Consider the following 21,403-nt stretch of genomic DNA (forward strand, 5'->3'; position numbering starts at 1 on the left):
TTCGGACACGACCATAGTGTTCTTTGTTCATAAACGCACTATATTTAGCTCATTCCGTTGCGCTTTAATATGTAATTCTTAGATTCAGGAGAATGTAATTTTCGGAAACTTATGACTGGCTACATCATCTTTACGCTTTGCTAAACCCATTTTTTTTACCGATTTACACGAGAAATTCTTACCTTCATTGAAAATAACGTTTGAATAGCCACCCGATCGCTCTCCAATGTAAAGCTTAGGGCAAGCAAATGACGAACGAAATTATTTAGGGACACAACAGGGGTGGCGCCGTCACCGGAAATGTTTGGCAATGAACAGCCCCATTTCCTTTCACCACTCATACAATGGATACAACTGCACTGCACAGAGTGTAAAAAAGTGCAGCCAACTAGATGGGGCTAAAAAGTGCAGTCAACTAGACGGGGCTGTAATTTCCTTACACCCTTATTTCTAATCTGTGCTTACACCACTTTGACACTGACTACACCTGCACTGCACCCAGTCTCAAGAAGTGCAGCCAACTAGACGGGGCTTCTTTCTCCTTAGAAACAGTTGACAAGCTAAAAGCACTTCAATAATCTTGCAATTAAGATAAATAATATCTAGATGATGGTAAACTATATATTGTTTAAATATATATTGTATAAGCATTTAGCTACGCAAAACATAGATTTATTTTTACATTAATTTACCATGTGAGATTTTTCAACCAGTCACTTGAAGTAGATTGATATCTGAAATGGTCGCTTGGTGGAGTTGGTATAAGAATGACGTCATCATTGGTGAAGTTGTTGAGCTGCTCCGATAAATAAAAGGAAATGGGATATTATTTAATTTATAATACCAATCGTTGTTATGAGTGTTACGTACAGTTGTTAAATGTTGAAGAACACCGGTGCAAACTCTCGACTTTAATTGGCTGACTGTGGATAATTTTTGGAACGATAAGGATTCGCTTACGGAGAGGTAAAGTCTGCGTGTGGTCCTCTAATGGTGTAGGTGTTTTCGTGTTTCTTGTGCAGCCGAATTGAATATTTAAATAATCTGTAGACATATCATGTTTGAAACATTTTTAAATCTCACATTGTATGTTAGCCCAGCATATTTTTATGCTCTTATACCAATAGTGTGAAAAATGCTACTCATTTTCTAACTTTGTAATTTCTTTTTCCACGCTTTAGGCCAACAAGTGAGATCGCAGTGTACAGTAATTATTCTTTTTTAAAATGAAAATGATTAGTTAAGTAAGGAAATGTTTATTTGGATCTACCAATAAAATGTAGCATACGAGGTTAGTACAGACATTTTCACTATAGTTGTACATTAAAAAATGACCTATTTAATTCCGTGTAACCATGGCAAAAACCCCACTACTCGAAGTGACAGCGTCCCACATTCTGACGTTACGATTATCACATTAATTATGTCATCTTAAAAAATAAATATATGCTACATGTTCAATAGTTTTATTCAGTGACAGTGGAGAGGTTAATTATGTTTCAAGAATGCATTGGTAAACACCCAGTCGGTTGTCTTATTCTTTAAGGGTTATTACCAATTTTATAAGAATATATATGTTTATATATAAACATAAATATTAATAGGGTGAGGTGGGTAAGTTGGCCACCCCTCTTGTATTTTTTTTTCAGTTGTATTATGGATTGCTAGAAACATATTATATTTTTATATATGTCACTATACAACTGGAAAACATTAAGCATGGTTTTAATGTGTGGACTTATTTCCAATATTCTCAATACCTTCTATATTAACCTGTATGGACAGCGAAGTTAATAATAAGGTGTGTTTTATACAGCATATATTGATACATTTGTAGGTTTAATTGAATCTTCTGCAAATGTGCTGTGTAAGGAAACAAACTGTCAGAGTACTACGTAAAGTGAGTGTACTTCTGGTGAAAAACTCGAAGAGGCAAGTTGTCTCTTCCGCCATCTGTACTGTTCTGAAGGGCCCCTTTGCTGCATCTGTTGTAGAGGTCTTCATCCCCTGGTTCAACAAAAGTTTTCATCATCCCTTCCTCCTTTGTTCCAAGTGATTTGGTGGGGTCATAACCTCCCTTTTGGGTCAGAATTCGTAAAAAGAGGACCTCAAAAAGATGGCAAAATAAGATCCACTACAAAAAAAAAAGTACATATACCCCCCTTCTCTTGAAAACCCTGGGCGCACCACAGTTTGTCATCCCCAGAATGGGAGAGTTCCTTCTGATGAAAGGGGAAAGACATTTGATGGAAGAGCGTGAAGAATTGCAAGAAGTTATTCCTGGAACTGAAAGCAGGTTCTGTATTTGATGTGTTGGTTGTCATATCGCATCACATTTGCACTTATCTTCAAGATGGTTAATATCTTTATTTGTTCGCACTATCTTATCTATAGAATACATGCATTCAACTTCCTTATGCTCACTTGCTGATGTACGTATGTTCAGGCATTATAGGAGAGATATTAGGATTTCTGACATGCATCTTGATTTTCCTTGTATGCATTTAGGTAAGAGAGCTTGATTATCTGAGACAATTTTATTAATATTGGCAAACTACCTATTTGACATTTTTTTACATACCCTCTCTCACACATGAGTATATTACAAATTATTGTAGGTAAATAATGTTTAGGTCGCGAAGTGAGACTGGCTTGCAATATGTAGCCAAGTTACTACTTTAATTACATTTTAAACTTTAAAAAAAAAGGTTGCATGACAATTATGTATCAATTAGATACAGGTTTTGTTAATAAATCTGCAAACATATCATTTGTTGGTTGATAAACCAATTGAAAATCTCCTTGTTGAACAGCATCCCTAATATAATGATGTTGTACATCAATGTTTTTTGTACGCCTATGGTGCTGAGAATTTTCAATAATTTTGTGAGCACTTAGATTATCATTAAAAATTGTAATTGGCACCTTAACATCAATTATCCCCAATAACAAAGTTTTCATGAATCGTGCCTCTTTGGCGGCATCACTATAATACTCTGCTTCGGTACTTGAGTAAGCAACGGTTCTTTGTTTCCTTGATTCCCAATTTACAATTGAACCTCCAAATTTTACAAGACCACTGTATGATTTACGATCTACCAAATCATTAGCCCAGTCAGCATCTGTGTACACTTTTACTTCATTTCCACCTTTTTGAAACTTAAGTTTATAATCTAGTGTTCAAAACTCTTTTTGCTGCAAACCAATGTCTTACATCATAACAATTATTGAATTGACTGACTTTACTACAAGCAAAAGCAATATCTGGTTGCGTACAACTACCAGATACATGAGACTACCTACCAATTGCTGATAGGGAAATTTGGTTTCACATTTCTCAGTTTTTTCTAATTTTACATTTAGCTCCATGCGAGTTGAAACTGTTTTGCAATTATTCATACCAAAACGTGTAAGCAACTGTTTAGTATACTACTTCTGAGATAAAGTCAGAGTATTCAGTTTGTTATTCCTGTCAACCTCCATTCCTAGACAATGTCTTACTGGTCCCAATAGTTTAACATCAAAATGTTCTTTCAGTACATTGATCAACATTTGTTTTTCATATGCATCTTCACTAAATACAAAAATATCATCAACATATAATGCTACAATCATCTTTTTACGCTTTATACATTTTGTATACACACAAGGTTCTCATTTTGATTCATTGTATTTAATTTTGATTAACACATCATGTATTTTCTGTTAGACCATGCAAACTCTTTTTGAGTAAACATCCTTTATTATCAACCTGATAACCTTGTGGGTGTTCCATATAAATTGTCTCATTTAAATCACCATTCAGGAACGCAGTACTTATATCAATATGCTGTATGTCCAGGGCTTGAAAAATTCCGGTCGCGATGGCGACTAAAAATTTCAGCCTGGCGACTGTTATCTTTTGCTGTAATATGTACGAAATTTTGATGATTCTAAGTTCAAACAGTGTAAGTTAGCAAATGATTTTTTTTTTTTAAATCAACGTTGTGAACATTCCAGAGAATCAGTAATAATGTCTTACTCTTTTTCCCCCCCAACACCCCATTTCCTGTTTTCTCAAATGATTTAGCGATATTCTGAATACCGTGATGCTCAGCCTCTTATACAGAGTGTTTCAAAAGTTGCACAACCCAAACTTTGAAAATGTATATCATGAAAACCGTAAGAGATATTTACACTGGGTTTTCTACATTATAAAGTTTCATCCATTGAGATATTTTTCAATGCTTAAAATTATCAGTTTTCTCCATACAGAAAATTTAGATAAATTAATAACTAACGGAAGTCAGCGTTAATTTTTTTTCCAGAAATGCACTTTTGAATGAGAAAAATACGTAAGAAATTATCGGAAGGGTCATAATTAGATGTCTGATGACATGTCAATCTATCATTTGCGACCAATATTGCTCATGTGCAACATTTGATGGATTTTTTATTGGCGGTTTTATGGACTGAGTGAAAAAGTGCCATTTTGGGGACATATATGGCAATGCTAGCAGGTCGAAATATTGTCAACAGACGCATGCCACATGTGCCTAAGTATTGGCTATACATTTACGTGAAAAATCATAATCCAAGATTTTGTGCCGAGATTGGACTCTTGAGAGAATCCTAGTCTGCCTCTGGTTACTCTGAATTCTCTTCGCTCACTTTCGACAACACTATGCCTGTTCTTTTAATTGATTAAGCATGGCGTATTCTTTGGAGCAGCGCGTCTGCATTGCTGAAGAGTATTTTACTACTCATTCTTACACTCATGTGCAAAAGGTTTTCCAAGAAAAATCCCCTGCTTCTGCTGTACCTCACAAAGCAACTGTTTTACGACTAGTCAAACACCAACAAATGATCCCACAAATTGTTAAGAGTTGGTATTATTATTGAAGAGTAGGCACAGACAGAAGATGCACTACGTAGAAATTTTCAGCTAAAAATGCAGGCTCGACCAGAACTCGAACCTGGGTCTCTGGCATACCGTACGATTTCTCTAACCACTGAGCTACTGACCGGCCTGATTTTTTGCTGTCGCTGTTTTACCTGCAAGGAATCGTCTCTGCCAGTGCTACCGCAACGGGATCTGTTGCCTTTGAAACACAGTAGACTTCGACATTGCCTGGTTCTTCCCAGCGTAGAGATGTTAATGCATTTTTCACTGAAACTTTCTTACTTAGTACATTTCCTGTGTGTGCCGATCTTCAATAATTAACATCTCTGCGCTGGAAGGAACCAGGCAACGTCGAAGTCTACTGTGTTTCAAAGGCAACAGATCCCGTTGCGGTATCACTGGCAGAGAAGATTCCACACAGGTAAAACAGCGAGAGCAAAAAAATCAGGTGATGCCAGGCCAGCTCAGTAGCTCAGTGGTTATAGCAATGGCACAGTATAACAGAGACCCGTGTTCAAGTCCTAGTCGAAACTGCATTTTTCGCTGAAGTTTTCTACGTTGTTGAAAATCAATTCTCAGATGTTATCATGCAATTTAACAATATTTTTTTAAGATAATGTAATTGCTTTTATTTGGATACATGCTAACATAAATTTATTAACCCAGTGATAGCGTACATGATTAGTTTAGTGCAGAAAACCTGGTGTAAATACCTCTTACGGTTTTCATGATATATATTTTCAAAGTTTGGGTTGTGCGACTTTTGAAACACTCTGTAGTATGCACAATGGCTAGTAGGTAGTTTCTTGGCACCTAGCTTTGAAGAAAATTTTTTGAGCACTGTGTATGTCCATATTGTATTCCACACCAATAGCAAACAAAAGTCTGAGAGTAGTGTGTCTTACAACAGGTGCAAACGTCTCTTCATAATTGATAGAGTATCGTTGTGTAAAGCCCCGTGCTACTAATCTAACTTTGTATCTATCTATGTCTCCATTTACATCTGTTTTTGCTTTATATACCTATTTACATTTAACTACACTCTGGTCCTTTGGACGATCGACTAATTCCCAAACTTCATTTTTTAAGAGTGATTTATATTCATCATCCATCGCTCTCTTCCATTTGGAATTTTCTTTGCATGTTGTGGCATCTGCAAAGCTTACAGGTTCTTCAAAACTCATAAAAGGTATGTCGGACAAATCATAATCCCCTGTCCGAATTGGTAATTGCATATTTCTAACAGGTCTACCATTTTCTTGTTCTACATCTTGAAATAAATTACTATCTACATTTGAACATTCAGCAGTTTCTGAATTTGTTACTTCTGATAATTCACTCACATTACTATCAACACATAAAGTGTCACTTGATTTTTCTTCTGAATTCTGTATACCATCTACAACATTTTGACTTGTCATTGTATTTAACTTCTGATCCATTAAATGGTATCTGTACAGTCAGAGGTAAAATTTCATCAGAAGACATGTCAGCGTTGACATCTGTCACATCGACACATGATCCTGCAACATTTTCCAGGAATATAACACTTCTTGCTTTAATAACCTTACCAGGATTTGAAGCATCAGCTAATCTATAACCTTTTGTAAACTCACAGTATCCTACCATACTATCCACCTTCTTTCTGGTGTCAAAACATAATGCTGTATCCCACGTCCGCTAACTCTTGTTGCAATGAGATGATTTCACCCAGGTACAAGTCCATTGAAGGAAAATCTTCATAACACACACTGGCTAGTCTTCTTTTAATTGCTAACCGCCTACTTATACCTTGGTTATCTCAAGCTGCCTTTAGGTTATCCCATGCTGCCTTCGCACTTTGTGCATTTCTAACATGTGGGTAGCAAGTAGAATGTACGCACAAACAAATCTTGGCATACGCTTGCTGGTCTCGAACTGGATCCACTGTAGTAGTAGCTTCGACACAGTCCCATAAACCACAAGGTGCTCCTTCCACGTAGTGTACCCAATAGTCGACCTCACTTCCACATAGTACACCCTGGACTGCAGACTAACGAGGCTCTGGCAACTGGCCCCATAGCCAGTATAATTCTGTGTCGTCCTGTGATTTGTCCTTATTTGTGTTGAGCGCCCTTTTTAGCCTCAGCTTTTAACCAAGGTAAGGAAATTTTAGTTTTCAGACACGCTTTTATTTTTGTTATGATAAGGGGCTGGACCCCATATAGTGTGACAGGTGCAAAATAGCCTCAGTGCTGACGCACCCAAAAAGTTTTAATTCAAATTCAAAATTCATAAACCACAATCCATCAGAGTTAATTTCATTAAGAACTTCCATGTGGCATAATTCTTAACACCTTCCAGTTCCTCGATGTTCGGCTGTCCACCAATATTAATCACAATTGGAGTTGTCATTGTTCTTACAGTGTATGTACTCGTAGCATCGAGTTTGTTTCAATATTCTTGTCACTGTACTTTCAGTACAAGAAAAATTTCATAGCACAAATTTTGATTCCAAGCTTCACAAGCACTACATGCATTATCATATCATGTGATCAGTCATGATGAGTACATAACAGAATTTACGATAAAATTTTCCACTGTACATTGCAGCACAGTTAAAATTTTCCACTGTGATGAAACAACTCCAAAGTACATTGCAGCACAGTTCTTGAACACCTAGGCTGGGCCCATAACCTGTTAAATATTTTAAGAAGCTATTATTCAAACCTGATACTGCATTAATACATCGAACTGCATTGGAAATGTAAAGTTTTATTTCTCTCTTCCTAGAAGCCACAGAACAAGATTGAACAAAAGAAATTAAGTCAATTCACAGACTATGTCAAACATATGAAAAATTTACGTGAAGATATTTGAGTATGAGAATCTTTTGAAACAAAACATTTTAACATGTTTACTTTTACAGAGTCTTAGAGTGCGTGGGTGAAGTTGTGTTGTAAATTTTGAAGATGTCCGATGAGGAAGACAAACCGCCTGCACCGCCAGTACGCCTGACTAGCAACAGGTGAGTTACAGCTTAATTTATCCTTTTTATTGTCATACACGGCATATTCAGTGAAGATTTGTTGTGAGCCATTTCCAGTGGGTGTAGGGAGATGAATTACAAGGTAACCAAAAAAGTTATTGCCAGTCTAGAGCAGTGATAAACAAAGAGCAATACAGTGGACGGTACGTACCTTTAGGTTTCGAAGTAATCTCCATCAGCATCCAACACCTTTTGCCAACATTTCTGCAGCTGCACAAGACCCTGGTGATAAAACTCGGCGGGCTTGGATGCAAAGAAGTCCGTGAGTGCATTCCGAAGGTCTCCCTCATTTGCAAAGGATTTCTCTCGGAGATGGTTGTTGAGGGAATGAAACAGGTGGTAATCTATTGGTGCAAGGTCCGGTGAATATGGTGGATGGCACAGTGTCTCCCAACCAAGTTGCTGAAGGATCTCCCGGGTCCTCTTTGCCACATGTAGCTTGGCATTGTTGTGCAGGAACAGCACACACTTGCGATTCACCAATGCCGGCTCCTTCTGCCACAATGCACGGTTCACCCTTTGCAACTGCTGAGAGTAGAGGTCAGCAGTGATGGTCTGACCAGGTGGAAGGAGCTCGTGATGCACCACTTGCTGACAATTCCACCATACAGAGAGCATAACCTTTTGTGGGTGCAGAGGTGGTCTTGAGGTGTGAGGAACAGGGTCACGTGGTGACAACCAATGTCTGGTACGCTTGGGAGTGTCATAGAGGACCCATTTTTCGTCACCAGTGAGCAAGCGATCAAATATGGGTGTGTTCAGGTGCCGAGTGAGCAAGGACAAACAGGCTGTCACTCATTGTTCCTTGTTGGCTGCCGACAATGTGTGGGGTACCCACTTGCTTAACTTGTATGACTTCCCTATCCCATGCAGGTGCAGTCTGTGTCAGCGGAAACATGGAACCTTTCTCCAAGTTCATCATATGTTAGACCACTGTCCTCCTTGATGGCTGCTTTCAGGGCCTCGTCATCCAACACATGTGGTCGACTCGTCCACTGCGAGGTTCATCCGAAAGGCTCACATCTCCCGAACGGAATTTCTGGGACCAATGCCTGGCAGTGCGTTCGTTCACGGCATTCTTCCCAAATGCCTGGCAAATGCAGCAGCTGACAGGCCCACTTTAAAGTCATACAAAAAACACATGCGAACAAGCTGCTTCGATACCTCCATTTCTCTTCGACACTGGACGAGCTATGACTGCTGTGTGTGCGCAACGTGCCTGTATTACTGACAGTCGATGGTCAGACTAACTCCCGATCGCTTGGCAGGCATGTGCGTCATTTCGTTTCCTCTCTGTGAGCGCATGATTAATGGGACGTCAAAAACGGCAGGAACTTTTTTGGTTACCTTGTAATACATCCAGAAATATCAGGAATTTTGGAATTTTTAATGTTAGGAATTCTATATGTATTTTCTTCTCAAATGTAAAAAAAATGCAGCATCTAGAAATCAAGGTCATAGTCTATGGGCCAAATAGCCAAAATCAAGGATTTGGTATAATTTTGGGGTACTAATTTTCCTTCATGCCACATTTATATGGGTGTTTAGGGATACCACCACAAAAGTATGATGGCCATTTCGAATGACAGCCAATCCAAAGTGGCGAATATTGGCTTTTGAAAAACTACTATTATCTCTGAAATCAATGTTCTTTTTATTTTTAAATGAAAGCTTGAGATGTGTTATATATTTAAGAGGTTTTTCAGTATGAGCAATCGTTTAGTAGTTAATCATGGATTAGTAAAACACTTTAGTGTTTTTTACTAATAATTTTATGTTTATTTATGGTGCAAAACAAAATGTAATCCCACTTCCAGTGTTGAACTTAACTAAAAGGTAATTTGGAACTAGGCAGAAGTAAGGGGCTCATATTAGAGACCTTCATCACCACACAATACCTAGTGGCTATGAGATCTGGAATTAGACTTTGATGTTTAGGTGCTAGAGCTGACAATTTAGTCACCCAGTGTTATTCAGAAGAAAGACTGAGATGCCAAACCTATTGGAGCTCCCCAGTTGAAAGTTTAGTATGGATTTTCTGGGCTCTTATGTGTGAAATCCCCTCCCAAAATAGGACTGGTTTTGCTAGAAATGAAAATCATTACAATTTGACGAGAGATGATGATTTTGTGGTAGGCATAGGTATGGGATGTTATGATTTTCTTCCCTTTTACGTACAGCTCTGATCATACAGAGACATTTGTTTATGTTTTCCTTGATTTGGGGATGCTAATAATAAGTCTGCTGTTGGTTGCCAACACGATTGGAAAGGAGACAGGTAATGTTTAGGCTAAAGTTTTTCAGTAGGAATGTGGGGGTACCAAGTAATTTATTGTGTATGTATGTATACATTTCTGTTCTTGATATGATATATGATATGATTTGTTTGCATCCAAGGACTACAATTTTGTACAAGTAGGTACATCTGTAGTATAGGACATGTCAAATGGAAATACACGATAATAAAGTTTGGTAATTTTAACATAGGATACACATACAACTAGGTACATCTGTAGTATAAGACATGTCAAATAGAAATACATGATAATAAAGTTTGGTAATTTTAACCTAAGATACACACATATATGTACAGGGTGAACATAAAGTCCCAGCCCATTTTGCAGAAATAATGTATTCATGAATGTGATATTACAACATTAGTATACAGCATATCAGTGCTGTTCAACGTGATGTCCATCAATTTCAAAACACGTTTCCCAACGGGTCAGTGTTGCTCGAAACACTGTGTCCAACATCGCCCCGGTGATGAGTTCGCATGCGTGCCTTATGCGTTGTTTGAGGACTGCCACATTTGCAACCTTACTCTTGTAGACCTGTTCCTTGATAAAACCCCATGCAAAAAAATCCAATGGTGTAAGGTCGGGGGATCGCGATGGCCAAACACGTGTGGATCCTCTTCCTATCCATCTGTCTGGAAACATGTTGTTGAGGTATTCCCGCACAGTCAAGGCGAAGTGCGGTGGTGCGCCGTCTTGTTGGAAGATCACGGAATCAAGAATCCCATCATCCTGTAGCTGTGGCTGGAGGAACAGTTGCAACATTTCGAGATAGGTGTCTGCTGTGATGGTGTTTTCTGCAAACATGAATGGCCCATAGAGTTTTTGTTTCGTGAAACCAAGCCATACGTTCACCTTGGGTGTATTCCGTTCCCATTCGATAGTAGCATTCGGGTGTTCAGAAGCCCAGATACGACAGTTATGACGGTTCACAGTTCCACAGGTGTGGAATGTCGCCTCATCACTGAAAAGGATGTTCTCCATTAATCCATCCTATGCTGCAGCCGTAGAGAGTTCGTAGCACGTCTTTCCGTACAGCGTAATCCTCCGGTTCCAGTTTGTGGACAACCTGGACGTGGTACGCTTTCTTTTTTAAGGTGTAGTGCAACACTTTCCACACTGATGATTGAGGTATCACCAGTTCTCGACTGAGGCGACGAGTTGATGCAGTGGGACTACGCTCAATGGCTTCACGGATATGTGCTACTGTTATCACCCGACATCGATGGTCGACCTGTTCGTTGCTCATCGAGTGTACAGATCCGATGCGCATAAATTTGTTCACCAGTTTTCTGATATTACCTGGTGTTGGAGCCTCTCGTCCACATTTTCTACGAAACGTCTCCCTGACCTCCTCGAATGTCTGACCACGCAAACGTGCCGTTACAATCACAATTCGTTCTTCTGTTGTTAGCATCTCCTCGGAGTATCATTCACCTGAAATATAAAAAACATGCATTAATTATTTCTGCAAAATGGGCTTGGACTTTATGTTCACCCTGTATATTGGTGTATCATAACCCTTGCATATAATGATATGACAATTTCATTTTGATGTGCAACAGTAAGCTCTGCATGTATGGTAACTAACCATACCTTTTAACATTTATTTTGATTACACATACACAAGACCTTGAGTCCTTCACACACTGTCGCCTTGTAATCAAGGGGTCCCGGGTTCTATTCCCGGTGGAAGCACATTGGGGTTCGGATCCCACTTCAAACTGTAGTTCCAGTCCCGATTAGCCTTCCTGTGCATAAAGTGGACTTAATACACCAAATAAATCAACCTTCACACACTGTCCAATAGATATGTCTGTATGCATTCAAAAGAAGAGTGTTGCCTCTGTATATTCTTGTATATCCTGACAATGATGATGAACTGATGAAGTACGTTCCCAATTCGAATGTTCTGTTGTGTTGTTTCAAAATCTAATGGCGAACAATAAAAAGTTAGCCCACCCTGTACATAACTTGCAGAGTCACAATCCATAGCAGCTATTTTTTTTTGTAGTACTGAAATATAATGTGTCTAGATTAATATTGTCACTTCAGAACTCATGGCATTTTTAAGCAATTTTCAATTCTCTCTTTAAATCTAGAACTACATAGAAATAATGCATATTTTAGACACACATTATTTCAGAAGTTTTGTGTATATTTTTTGTAGTAAACTAATTTTTTTGGCTGTAATGTGAAGTTTCATACTTATGCTTCTGAATAATAGCAAAAATTAATTTCTACAAGGAACTAGGATTTTTATTCACAATACTTTGGCAACTCAATACTATCTCCTCCTTCCTCGTGACAGACCGCCTTATTATGGAGATTCAGTGAGACAGTGGGAGTCTACAATTTAGGTGGAATTACTTGGCTACATAAGCACATCACAGCGGTAGCGTCGTCGCCTTGTAATCAAGGGGTCCCGGGTTCGATACCCTTGGAGACATATAGTGATTCGGATCCCACTTTAAACTGGAGGTCCAGTCCCGATTAGCCTTACTGTGCACAAGGTGGACTTAAAACATCAATTCAACCAATCAGTCAATACATAAGCACATATATATATATTTTTTTTGTTAGCGTCAACATCGTTTTTGATGTTGAACTTTCATCACACTTTTAGGATCATCTAGCCCACTGTGCAAAGGTGTCCAGATCTTACAGGACAGTGTTCCATGTCTCACAAACAATCCATGCTTTTGTGGGTACAGAAATCTTCCCCAGATGATGTCATGCTGAAGGCTGATGCATTTATTGTCGGCAGTTTCTGTGACATTTTGTTTCATTTTGTGAAACTCATTGCTTAAAACAATGAGAATAAATGATGGACGGACTATTTGTTTGGTAATACTTATGCATCCCACTGTACAATCCCAACCTGCAAGTTCTACATAAAAGGAACTCCACCACCAGTGGCATGCTCAAGGGGTGCCCTTTGGCCCAGCATTCCTAAGAAAAATAACATCAAAGGCAGGGAAGGATGGCAAAATCCATACATAACCCCCCCTTTCAAAAATCCTGGGCACGTTACTGTCCTCCACGTAGAATGCCGGAATAAAAGTGTGACTGAGTGAAAACTCTGTGGAGGAGGAATAATAACTTGTCATGGTGTTTAATGGGTTATCCCTTCTAAGGACAACTTCTCTTCCTCAAAGTGCATTTGGCAGAGTAACAAAGCTCTGGCATCTGCACTTACAGCCTCTGTGGGGCACATGTTGTGTCACCCTTGTATATTTGTGATTGTCTTTTCATCCCTTTCATCTTATCATTATTCATCTTCATCTTCGCGATTAGAAAAAATGGCAGAAAAACTGAGTAAAATCATTCAATCAATCAATAACTATCCATTTTTGTGTATCCGCACCCCACCTGTAGTGAGCCAGGTCAATTAATTATTGAACACCCCTTATATTTAGAATGCTTCAGAATAGTAGCTAATGTAGTATGAAATGTTATACGATCATTCCCTGTTAATTTACAGTTTTGTAAAACCTCTCACTGGCTAAAATGTCTGCCTGAAAAGTGCTATTGTAGAAGAAAACACAGAAATTACCTTTGATCCATGATAATGCCTTCGAATTATTTTCTGTGGTGAAGTGTTGATGCGAAGAGTGACAGTTTTGCACCAGGATCACATTTATTTCAATATTGTCGGAATGTCAATGCTACTGAGAAAAAAATCATTGTACAAGAGAGTATGAATTTCTCCCCATATTGCAAATGGAAGCTGTTTTTTTTATTATTAAGTAAGATACAATCTGTAAAAAAATTGAAAAGTATTTACAGAATCCCGTGTATTCCTTATGGAGACGCAACATCAACTTCAAGTTATTGGTAATAAAATGAAACTTTCGACTTTTCCCACCACAAACAAAAAATATTAAACCTGTCCTCTTTCCGTTCATGTGTGTTTCTACACCATTGGAAGTTTGATATTCCCAAGAGAACAAGTAAAATGATACTCCCATAAGCATAATGGTTTGTTTCCTCCCCCTCCTACATCCATTCAGCGCATAGACCTATCTTTCGTCAGCTCACCGTGGGGGAGGATCAGTTTCGGGTCCTCAAATCTGGCTGGACATGGAAACTGCTCCTCGTGCCCTAAAGTCAAGCATCCTCCCAGAAATGTATAACTAATCTCTTCACAGCCCTTGAAATAAATCTGAAATCAATTTCAGTGTGTACCTATGCCATATTTCAACTTCATACTGTTTATAAATTTAATGTTTGTGACACTCATGTTCTTGGTATTGTTTCAGGGGTGATCCTACACCAAATCTACCAGTGGACATGCGTCCTTTGCCAAAGGAACCAGAAGGGGAGGAGAAGAAGAAGAAGACGTTGAAAGGGAAGATGAACAAGAAACAGAAAGATAGCGAGAAACCAAATATATCGTATCCCACCAACTTTGAGCACACTGTACATGTTGGATTTGATGCCATTACAGGCGAATTTACCGTAAGTGTTATTCATTTTTCCGGTCTTTGTAAGTGTGGATGAGTATTTTTTCTGTTATCCTTTTGGTGTGTGTGTATGTGTATTTGTCTAAATGCCATTTGTTTCTTTGTAAATTTTTCTTTCATGTTTTACATGCAGCGTTAGATGTAGGAAAATTTTGTATGCAAAGCAGATATAAAATGCATTATATTCATTTTATAAACGGTACAATACAGTTATTTTGTATTTCGTCTCTTGTGGTGATTCCAGTGTTCCAAGTGAGGGGGGTGTGTGGGAATGGTATGTCCCCAGCTAGCAAAATTTTCACAAACTGTCTCATTATCACCAAATTGAACAATAGGAGCACTTTCCCTCCAAGTAGCTACAGGGTTTTACCAAATATCATCGCAGGTCACTGGCTTAGGCAGGATTATTTTTCGAGAGGGGCTGGAATGTGCATAGCTGGTTTCTAGAGGAGTGGCATACACAATATAATATTTCGTAGAAAACTTTCCACTCTCAAAAATGGCATTCGACTGTCATTTTAAGGCAAATTTGCATTTACTACTCTGCTTTTTTTTGAAAATATTGATTTTCTCAAAATTTTGGAGGGGGCTGTAGCCCCTTGAGTTCCCCCCTCCTGCATACATCAGTGCTCAGCTAACAATTTCCACTTCACATGCTGAGTTATTTACCTAACACTGGTTAAGTCTCAGTGGTGTAAATGAAAGGCTCATAAATAGCATAATACTAAGAATTGTGAATCATGGGTTTGAATCCCAGATAATATATGTGTTATTCTTTTAATTTATTCTTGTCTGTTATCAATTCATCATTCATCCACAGTGACAAAATTAATGTAGAGAGAAACTGAAAAACCATGTATGAAAATGAAATGACAGTAATGAAGTACAGTGAAACCCGGATTTTACGTTCCTCGACCTTACATTTTCCCACATTATACAGTCAAGCTTGATGGTCCCAACATAATTAAATGTTAAGAAATTTTCGTTGATTTTACATTTTCCCGCATTTTAAATTTTTTCATCTTAGTCCCCTGAGAAACGTAAAATCGAGGTTCCACTATATGTAACAAAGAAAGGGTGGCAGGATTAAAATATGGTACCGCATAAGAAACTTAATTTTATCTTTATTTTTCATGAGATAACTACTACAATAATTTAAAACCCCGCTTACCATGCTTTTATGTGTTTAATATACAAAAAAAAATCCTGGAATATGTTTAACTTTATGTTTATTTTTAACACAAAAGTTTAAGTGTTGGTAGTTATAGTGAATTTTGTGCTTTGTGACTAAATTTTAGAATATGTTGGTAACTGCCTTTATTTCTTACCAAAATAAGTCTCCAAATTTGTTATCAAAAATTTGCAATAGGGCATTACTGTGACACTCCTTGTTAGGTATCGTGGAATGATGTTGAGTAGACGGGGAGGGTATGGGTAACACACTTTACTCAGAAATACTTAAATTAGAGTAGCCAGCTTGAAGTTTTTGTTCATGTCGTAGAATAAGTTAGATTATCATAGCATTCTTCAGATAACAGTAGTCATATGTCATTACCATTAGTGTAATAGTACATGTTAGATTAAATATAGAAGTATTAATTGTGAAACAAGTGATTTTTGTTAGTACTTTATTTCTCATTTCTTCTTGAGTGGCATTTTTTAAACATATCACAATCTTTAATTGCATACCTTGTAAACTTTCATTTTTCCTTTTTCCTTCTGCCAAGCATATATCTTGTAATATCTTTTGCTCGTTCTTCCGCATTTATCTTGAAATACTTGTTTCTTTCATTTCAAGCTGCCGTTAAAAGTAAGTAAATAGGAGAAATTCATTATTATTTACATTTCTAAGTTGTGATTGTTTTATCCTTGTTCGTGCTATTGTGCAGTTATTTGTTTGATTTTTCTGCCTTTTTATGCAGTTTTTTGGTCCATTATTTTTTTTTTGTATTTTGTTCTAGAAAGTGGTATGAGAGTAGTCTAAGTAAAGTTAATGTAGAGTTTTGTTTGTTATGCAGTGAAATGTATATTAGAGTTATTTAATGGGTTGGTATCTGTATATATGGTATGCGCAAATGGTACAGGGCCTTGATAATAATTTAACTTTGTGTTTTGGTATCTGAAGAAAATATTTTTTGTGCTGTAGATAGCTCTGAATGCATTTGAGAAACTTGATATTCGTAATGTGTGAAATTGAAGAAAATGAAGAATGGCAGATGTTGATGCCTTTGCATTTCGTTTTTGCTCCAACTGAGCATTATCATGGGATGAACAGGGATTTTTTTTTCGGTGGGGATGTAAGAAAGTCGTTGAGAAGTTATTGGTTTGCCATGATAATATAAAGCCCACACAATCGAAGAACCAACTTGCAATTCTGTTTATTGCCTTTTGCATCTGAAAGCAGGGAAGGACACACAAACCTTTGAACCAATGAGGTTGGTCTGGTTGCCGTGGTGGCAGGAAATTCTTGTGGTACACTGCATTGCCAAACTTACACCTTAGAGCAACAGTATGGTGTCCCAAGGTGTGGCTTAGCAAAATGGTTGCCACTGGATAGCAAATTTAAAGAGTCTCCTGTTCTGCTTCTCCCTGACTTGTGAGGAAAGGGTGCATGTTGACAACAGGTGTCATTTATGACTGAACAAAAGTCAGGAATGTAACAACACAGCTAGGGTGACCATACGTCCCATTTTGACTGGGACAGTCCCATTTCAGGCATGTTAAAAAGTCACTATTTGGCCAGTTTTATAAAAATCTAGGAGTTATCTTGAAAACAAAGTCTAAATTTGAGAATCATTTCATGCTAAAAAAATATGTATTGTTTAGTATATACAAATCAATATGCGTTCCTTGATTTGTAGAGCAGTGAATAAGCATGCAGTTTCTTTAAGGAATTACAACAAGAATTTACACAAACTCAAAAGAAAAATGTAGAGTTTTGTGTCTGATATGTGGGGTAAGGTTTTCGGGGAGATTTATAAACGGTTGATGAACAATAACGATGCTCTCAAGAAGCTTGGTTCTTCTGCTACATACTTCTGGCATTACTCAACTTCAGCGTAGGACTAACAACCAAGGTTGATCAAAAAGGAAGTGTGCCCGACCCTGTGGCCGAGTGGTTAGCACATCGTGCTGCGACGCCAAGGGTCCCGGGTTCGAATCCCGGTCGGGCTTGGTTGTTTGTGAATGTCCATTCATCAATTTCATAATTTCATCACTCATCCCCATCTTCGCAAATTAGCCAAGAGGCACAAAACGCGAAGTAAAATAAACTAAATCAATCAATCAATCAATCAAAACGGAAGTGTGTTTATGATGTATCATGTATTTGATCCATCCTTTAATAAATAATAACAATACGTTAATTATAACAATAACTTTATAATTAGGCCTGACTGATTTTTCTGGAAAGGGGAGGGGTTTAAACTGAGCTCCTTGGAATGTCCCATTTTTGGGTAAAAATATTATGGTCACCCTAAACACAGCTTTTTGCACTTCGAGACTAACACATCTGGGGAAGAAAAGTTTGGGTATGTTGTTTGGTCACATGGGCTTTAGCTGCACATTTCATAAATGAAATTCAAGCTAGGAAGCCAACCCTTCATCTTTGTTAATGATTTGGCAAATGAGCTTACAAAGTGTTGGTGGCTCATATTGCCTATGCATGTGCCATGCATTTTCTTTGTAACAGTAGATTGGATAAAAGTATTGTATTTTCCAATATTAAGTGCCTCCTTAATCGTTCTTCTTTTTCTCCCCTTGGATCCAACTTTTCCGTTGTTGACATTGAGGTTGTGCTTGATTTTTTTAATGGTCATCTTAGCTTTCCCTGCAGCTTCCAAGTGTCATCCTCAGGTCACTTTTGAAATCCCCCACCCCACTCCTTGATCGTTTTCTTGGGAATATGCTACATGTTTAATGCACTTCTCATTTCCAAAAACAAATGTTTACCTCTTTTGCATTGGTTCTTGTAACATTTGGGTTAAATGCAAGACATATTTTTCCACTTTCTTTTGGTGCTGGGGATTTAAAGGTTGACCCTTTCTGACAACACCCAACTGCCAACTTTTCTTCTACAATAATAGATTGCATTTTGCAGACTTGTGAGACTGGCATCGGGACCTAGGTCCAGTAAAAGCCTCCATGGGGTTTGTGTTGTGTCGTCCATATAAATTTGTGACTGTTCTTTCATCATTCATCCTCATCTTTGCGATTAGCCAAAAGTGGCAGAAAAGCAAAGTAAAATAAATCAATCAATCATTTGGTGCACTGCACACAGAACTATAAATGATAAATTAGAGAATATAGGAACAAGAAAAGTATAATGATAAAATAAGGATAAAACACGGAACACCATCACAATCAAAAATATTTCAGAAGTATGCTTTCACTCTTGACATGAAAACATGTATATAATTCCTTTAGCAGAATTGTATGCTCAAGCAGACGACAGAAAATAAAAGTTGTTACTAAAGAAGGTCCTTACATGGTTATTCTCTGCTCCCACCTCATCCCTTCCGTGCAAAACTTCAACATTGCCCTATGAACAGATGAGATATATCTCTGGTTTATACCCTTCTCATTTGAATAAGTCTGTGAATTTTCTTTATAGATGCAAAGTTCCTTTTCATCACAATCACATTGATGATTAAAGTGATGTTGAAATTCAGATCTGCGTATGATAAAGCAACAGTTAGGTGTAATTTGGAAAGTATTTGGTCTATTAATTAATTCGTGTGCTTGTTACACACACATTGAAGCTGTAGTTCAAACACAAAATACATAAATACCTTAAGAAAAATATTGTCCATCGCGAGCCACCACTTTCGCCCATCTGTCAGGCAAGTTACGGATTCCGTGGTGGAAGAAGTCCTTATCCTTTGAAGCGATCCAGTCAGAGACCCATTTTTCGATATCTTCTGAAGAAGTGAACTGCTGTCCAATCAAATCGTTATTCATGCAATCGAACAAGTAATAGTCCGAAGGAGCAACGTCTGGCGGGTGGGGTAAAACTTCCAATCCAATATTTTCTAAATAGGTTTTGACCGGTTTTGTGACATGTGGGCGAGCGTTATCATGTTGAAAAATAAGTTTATCATGTCTGTTCTCCCATTCTGGTAGTTTCCTGGCCAGAGCTTGCTTCAAACGCATTAATTGTCGTCGATAACGTTCTCCATTAATAGTTTCACCCGGTTGCAGCAGCTCATAGTACACCACACCTTTCATATCCCACCATATGCACCTTTGCACAGTGAATATCTCGTTTCGGTTGTGATGGACCTGGTTCACCTGGCTTCACCCAGGCCTTTTTTCGTTTCAGGTTCTCGTAATGGATCCACTTCTCATCGCCAGTAACAATGTGATGCAAAAACCCCTTTCTTTTCTGTCTTTGAAGCAGCAATTCGCAAATGGTTTTTCGTCTTTCATCGTCTCTGTCTTTCAATTCATGTGGAACCCAATGTGACATCTTTTGAATCATTCCCATGGCTTTGAGGCGTTTGGAAACTGTTGTTTGATCAACGCCTAATGCTTCTGCAAGTTCTTCCTGCATTTTGACACGAATCCTGATCGAGCAATGCTCTCAATTCTTCATCTTCAAATTTTTTTGGCTGTCCAGGTCGCTCTTGGTCTTCCAGGCCGAAATCACCACTTCTGACATGTTCGCTCAGCTAGCTCATGGTCACCATACACTTCCACCAAAATACGATGACTTTCGGTAGCACTTTTCTGCATGTTAAAGTAATGAAGCAGAACACCCCGCAAAAACACTTTATCTGGCACGAACTGCGCCATGTTCAGCTGACTACAAAATGCTGTTGTTGACGCGTCAATCAACTGCCCTATAATACGAACGACAGGAGTTTTCAACGCATGTGTGGATACACGGAACTGTGGGACGATACGCTCGTTACGCCATCTCTTGTCCAGGCGCACAAATTAATTCCTAGACCAAATAACTTTTCGTTGTTTGGTTCAGCTCCATACAGCATTATTTTTTATTGCAATACAAAAGGTTTGGTGGAATTTTTAACTTGCTTTATGTGAAATTGTATAAATATGTATAGTATTACCTCTCTTTTTTTGTAATCAATAATTATGTTTATTGTTGTACAGTGTAAATAGTAGTGTCCATATGGAGATTGTGAAGAAATTAAATAGTGACCGTAGATTTCATAATGTGTCTTGAATTTCCCCATCTTAGAAATAAAAGGGAAGAATCATTTTATAGACCCCTTAGTCTACAAATATTTGTTAAAGTAAAGTGTTAATTGCAGGAACATTATCACATTAGGAATATGCAAACACAAGGCAATATTTCTCTCATTCAAAATCTAATCAGTATAATTTTTACCTTCCCCAGTTTTTTGGGTGACTCATTCTTCATGTGCAGGGAGATTCAGAAATGATGGTACAAACTAGGGATGGAACCGATTAATTGGTAGTCTATCGGTATCAGCCAATATAGGCATATCAGTGTATCATTAAATTACTGATTATTTTACCGATCCGATATATCTATGAATATCTTATAATTTAGTGCAAAATTCTGCCATTTTGTTATAATTTTTATGGATAATCTCCCTACGTTTTTAAAAAAAGTAAATGTCTAAATTTGCAACTTCTTTGCTTAGTACAAACTGTAAGGATGAAAAGTTCTCTGTGTGCCACGATTAACAGTCAAAAACATTACCACATATTCCTCTTCTCGCCCTTTCTCTGGATATGGTCA

The 21,403-nt window shown here is 37.9% G+C and overlaps 1 protein-coding gene across 4 annotated transcripts in view; it reads left to right on the top strand.

The window, feature by feature from the left end:
• The first annotated feature begins 572 nt into the window (after positions 1-572).
• The window catches only part of Pak (serine/threonine-protein kinase PAK 3-like protein), a 57,548-nt gene continuing 36,717 nt past the window's right edge, over positions 573-21,403 (top strand). Inside the window, exons 1-3 of one of the 4 annotated variants that reach the window (XM_083129966.1) lie at positions 573-966; positions 7,791-7,889; positions 14,470-14,668. In XM_083129966.1, the coding sequence (XP_082986092.1) occupies positions 7,834-7,889; positions 14,470-14,668 (255 nt within the window). In that variant the 5' untranslated portion in view covers positions 573-966; positions 7,791-7,833. The other 3 variants (XM_083129967.1, XM_083129970.1, XM_083129968.1) reach the window with 3 other exon arrangements.

This window comes from Lepisma saccharinum, chromosome 10 (assembly GCF_977018435.1).
Source record: "Lepisma saccharinum chromosome 10, izLepSacc3.1, whole genome shotgun sequence".
In the NCBI taxonomy this organism is placed as follows: Eukaryota; Metazoa; Arthropoda; class Insecta; order Zygentoma; family Lepismatidae; genus Lepisma; species Lepisma saccharinum.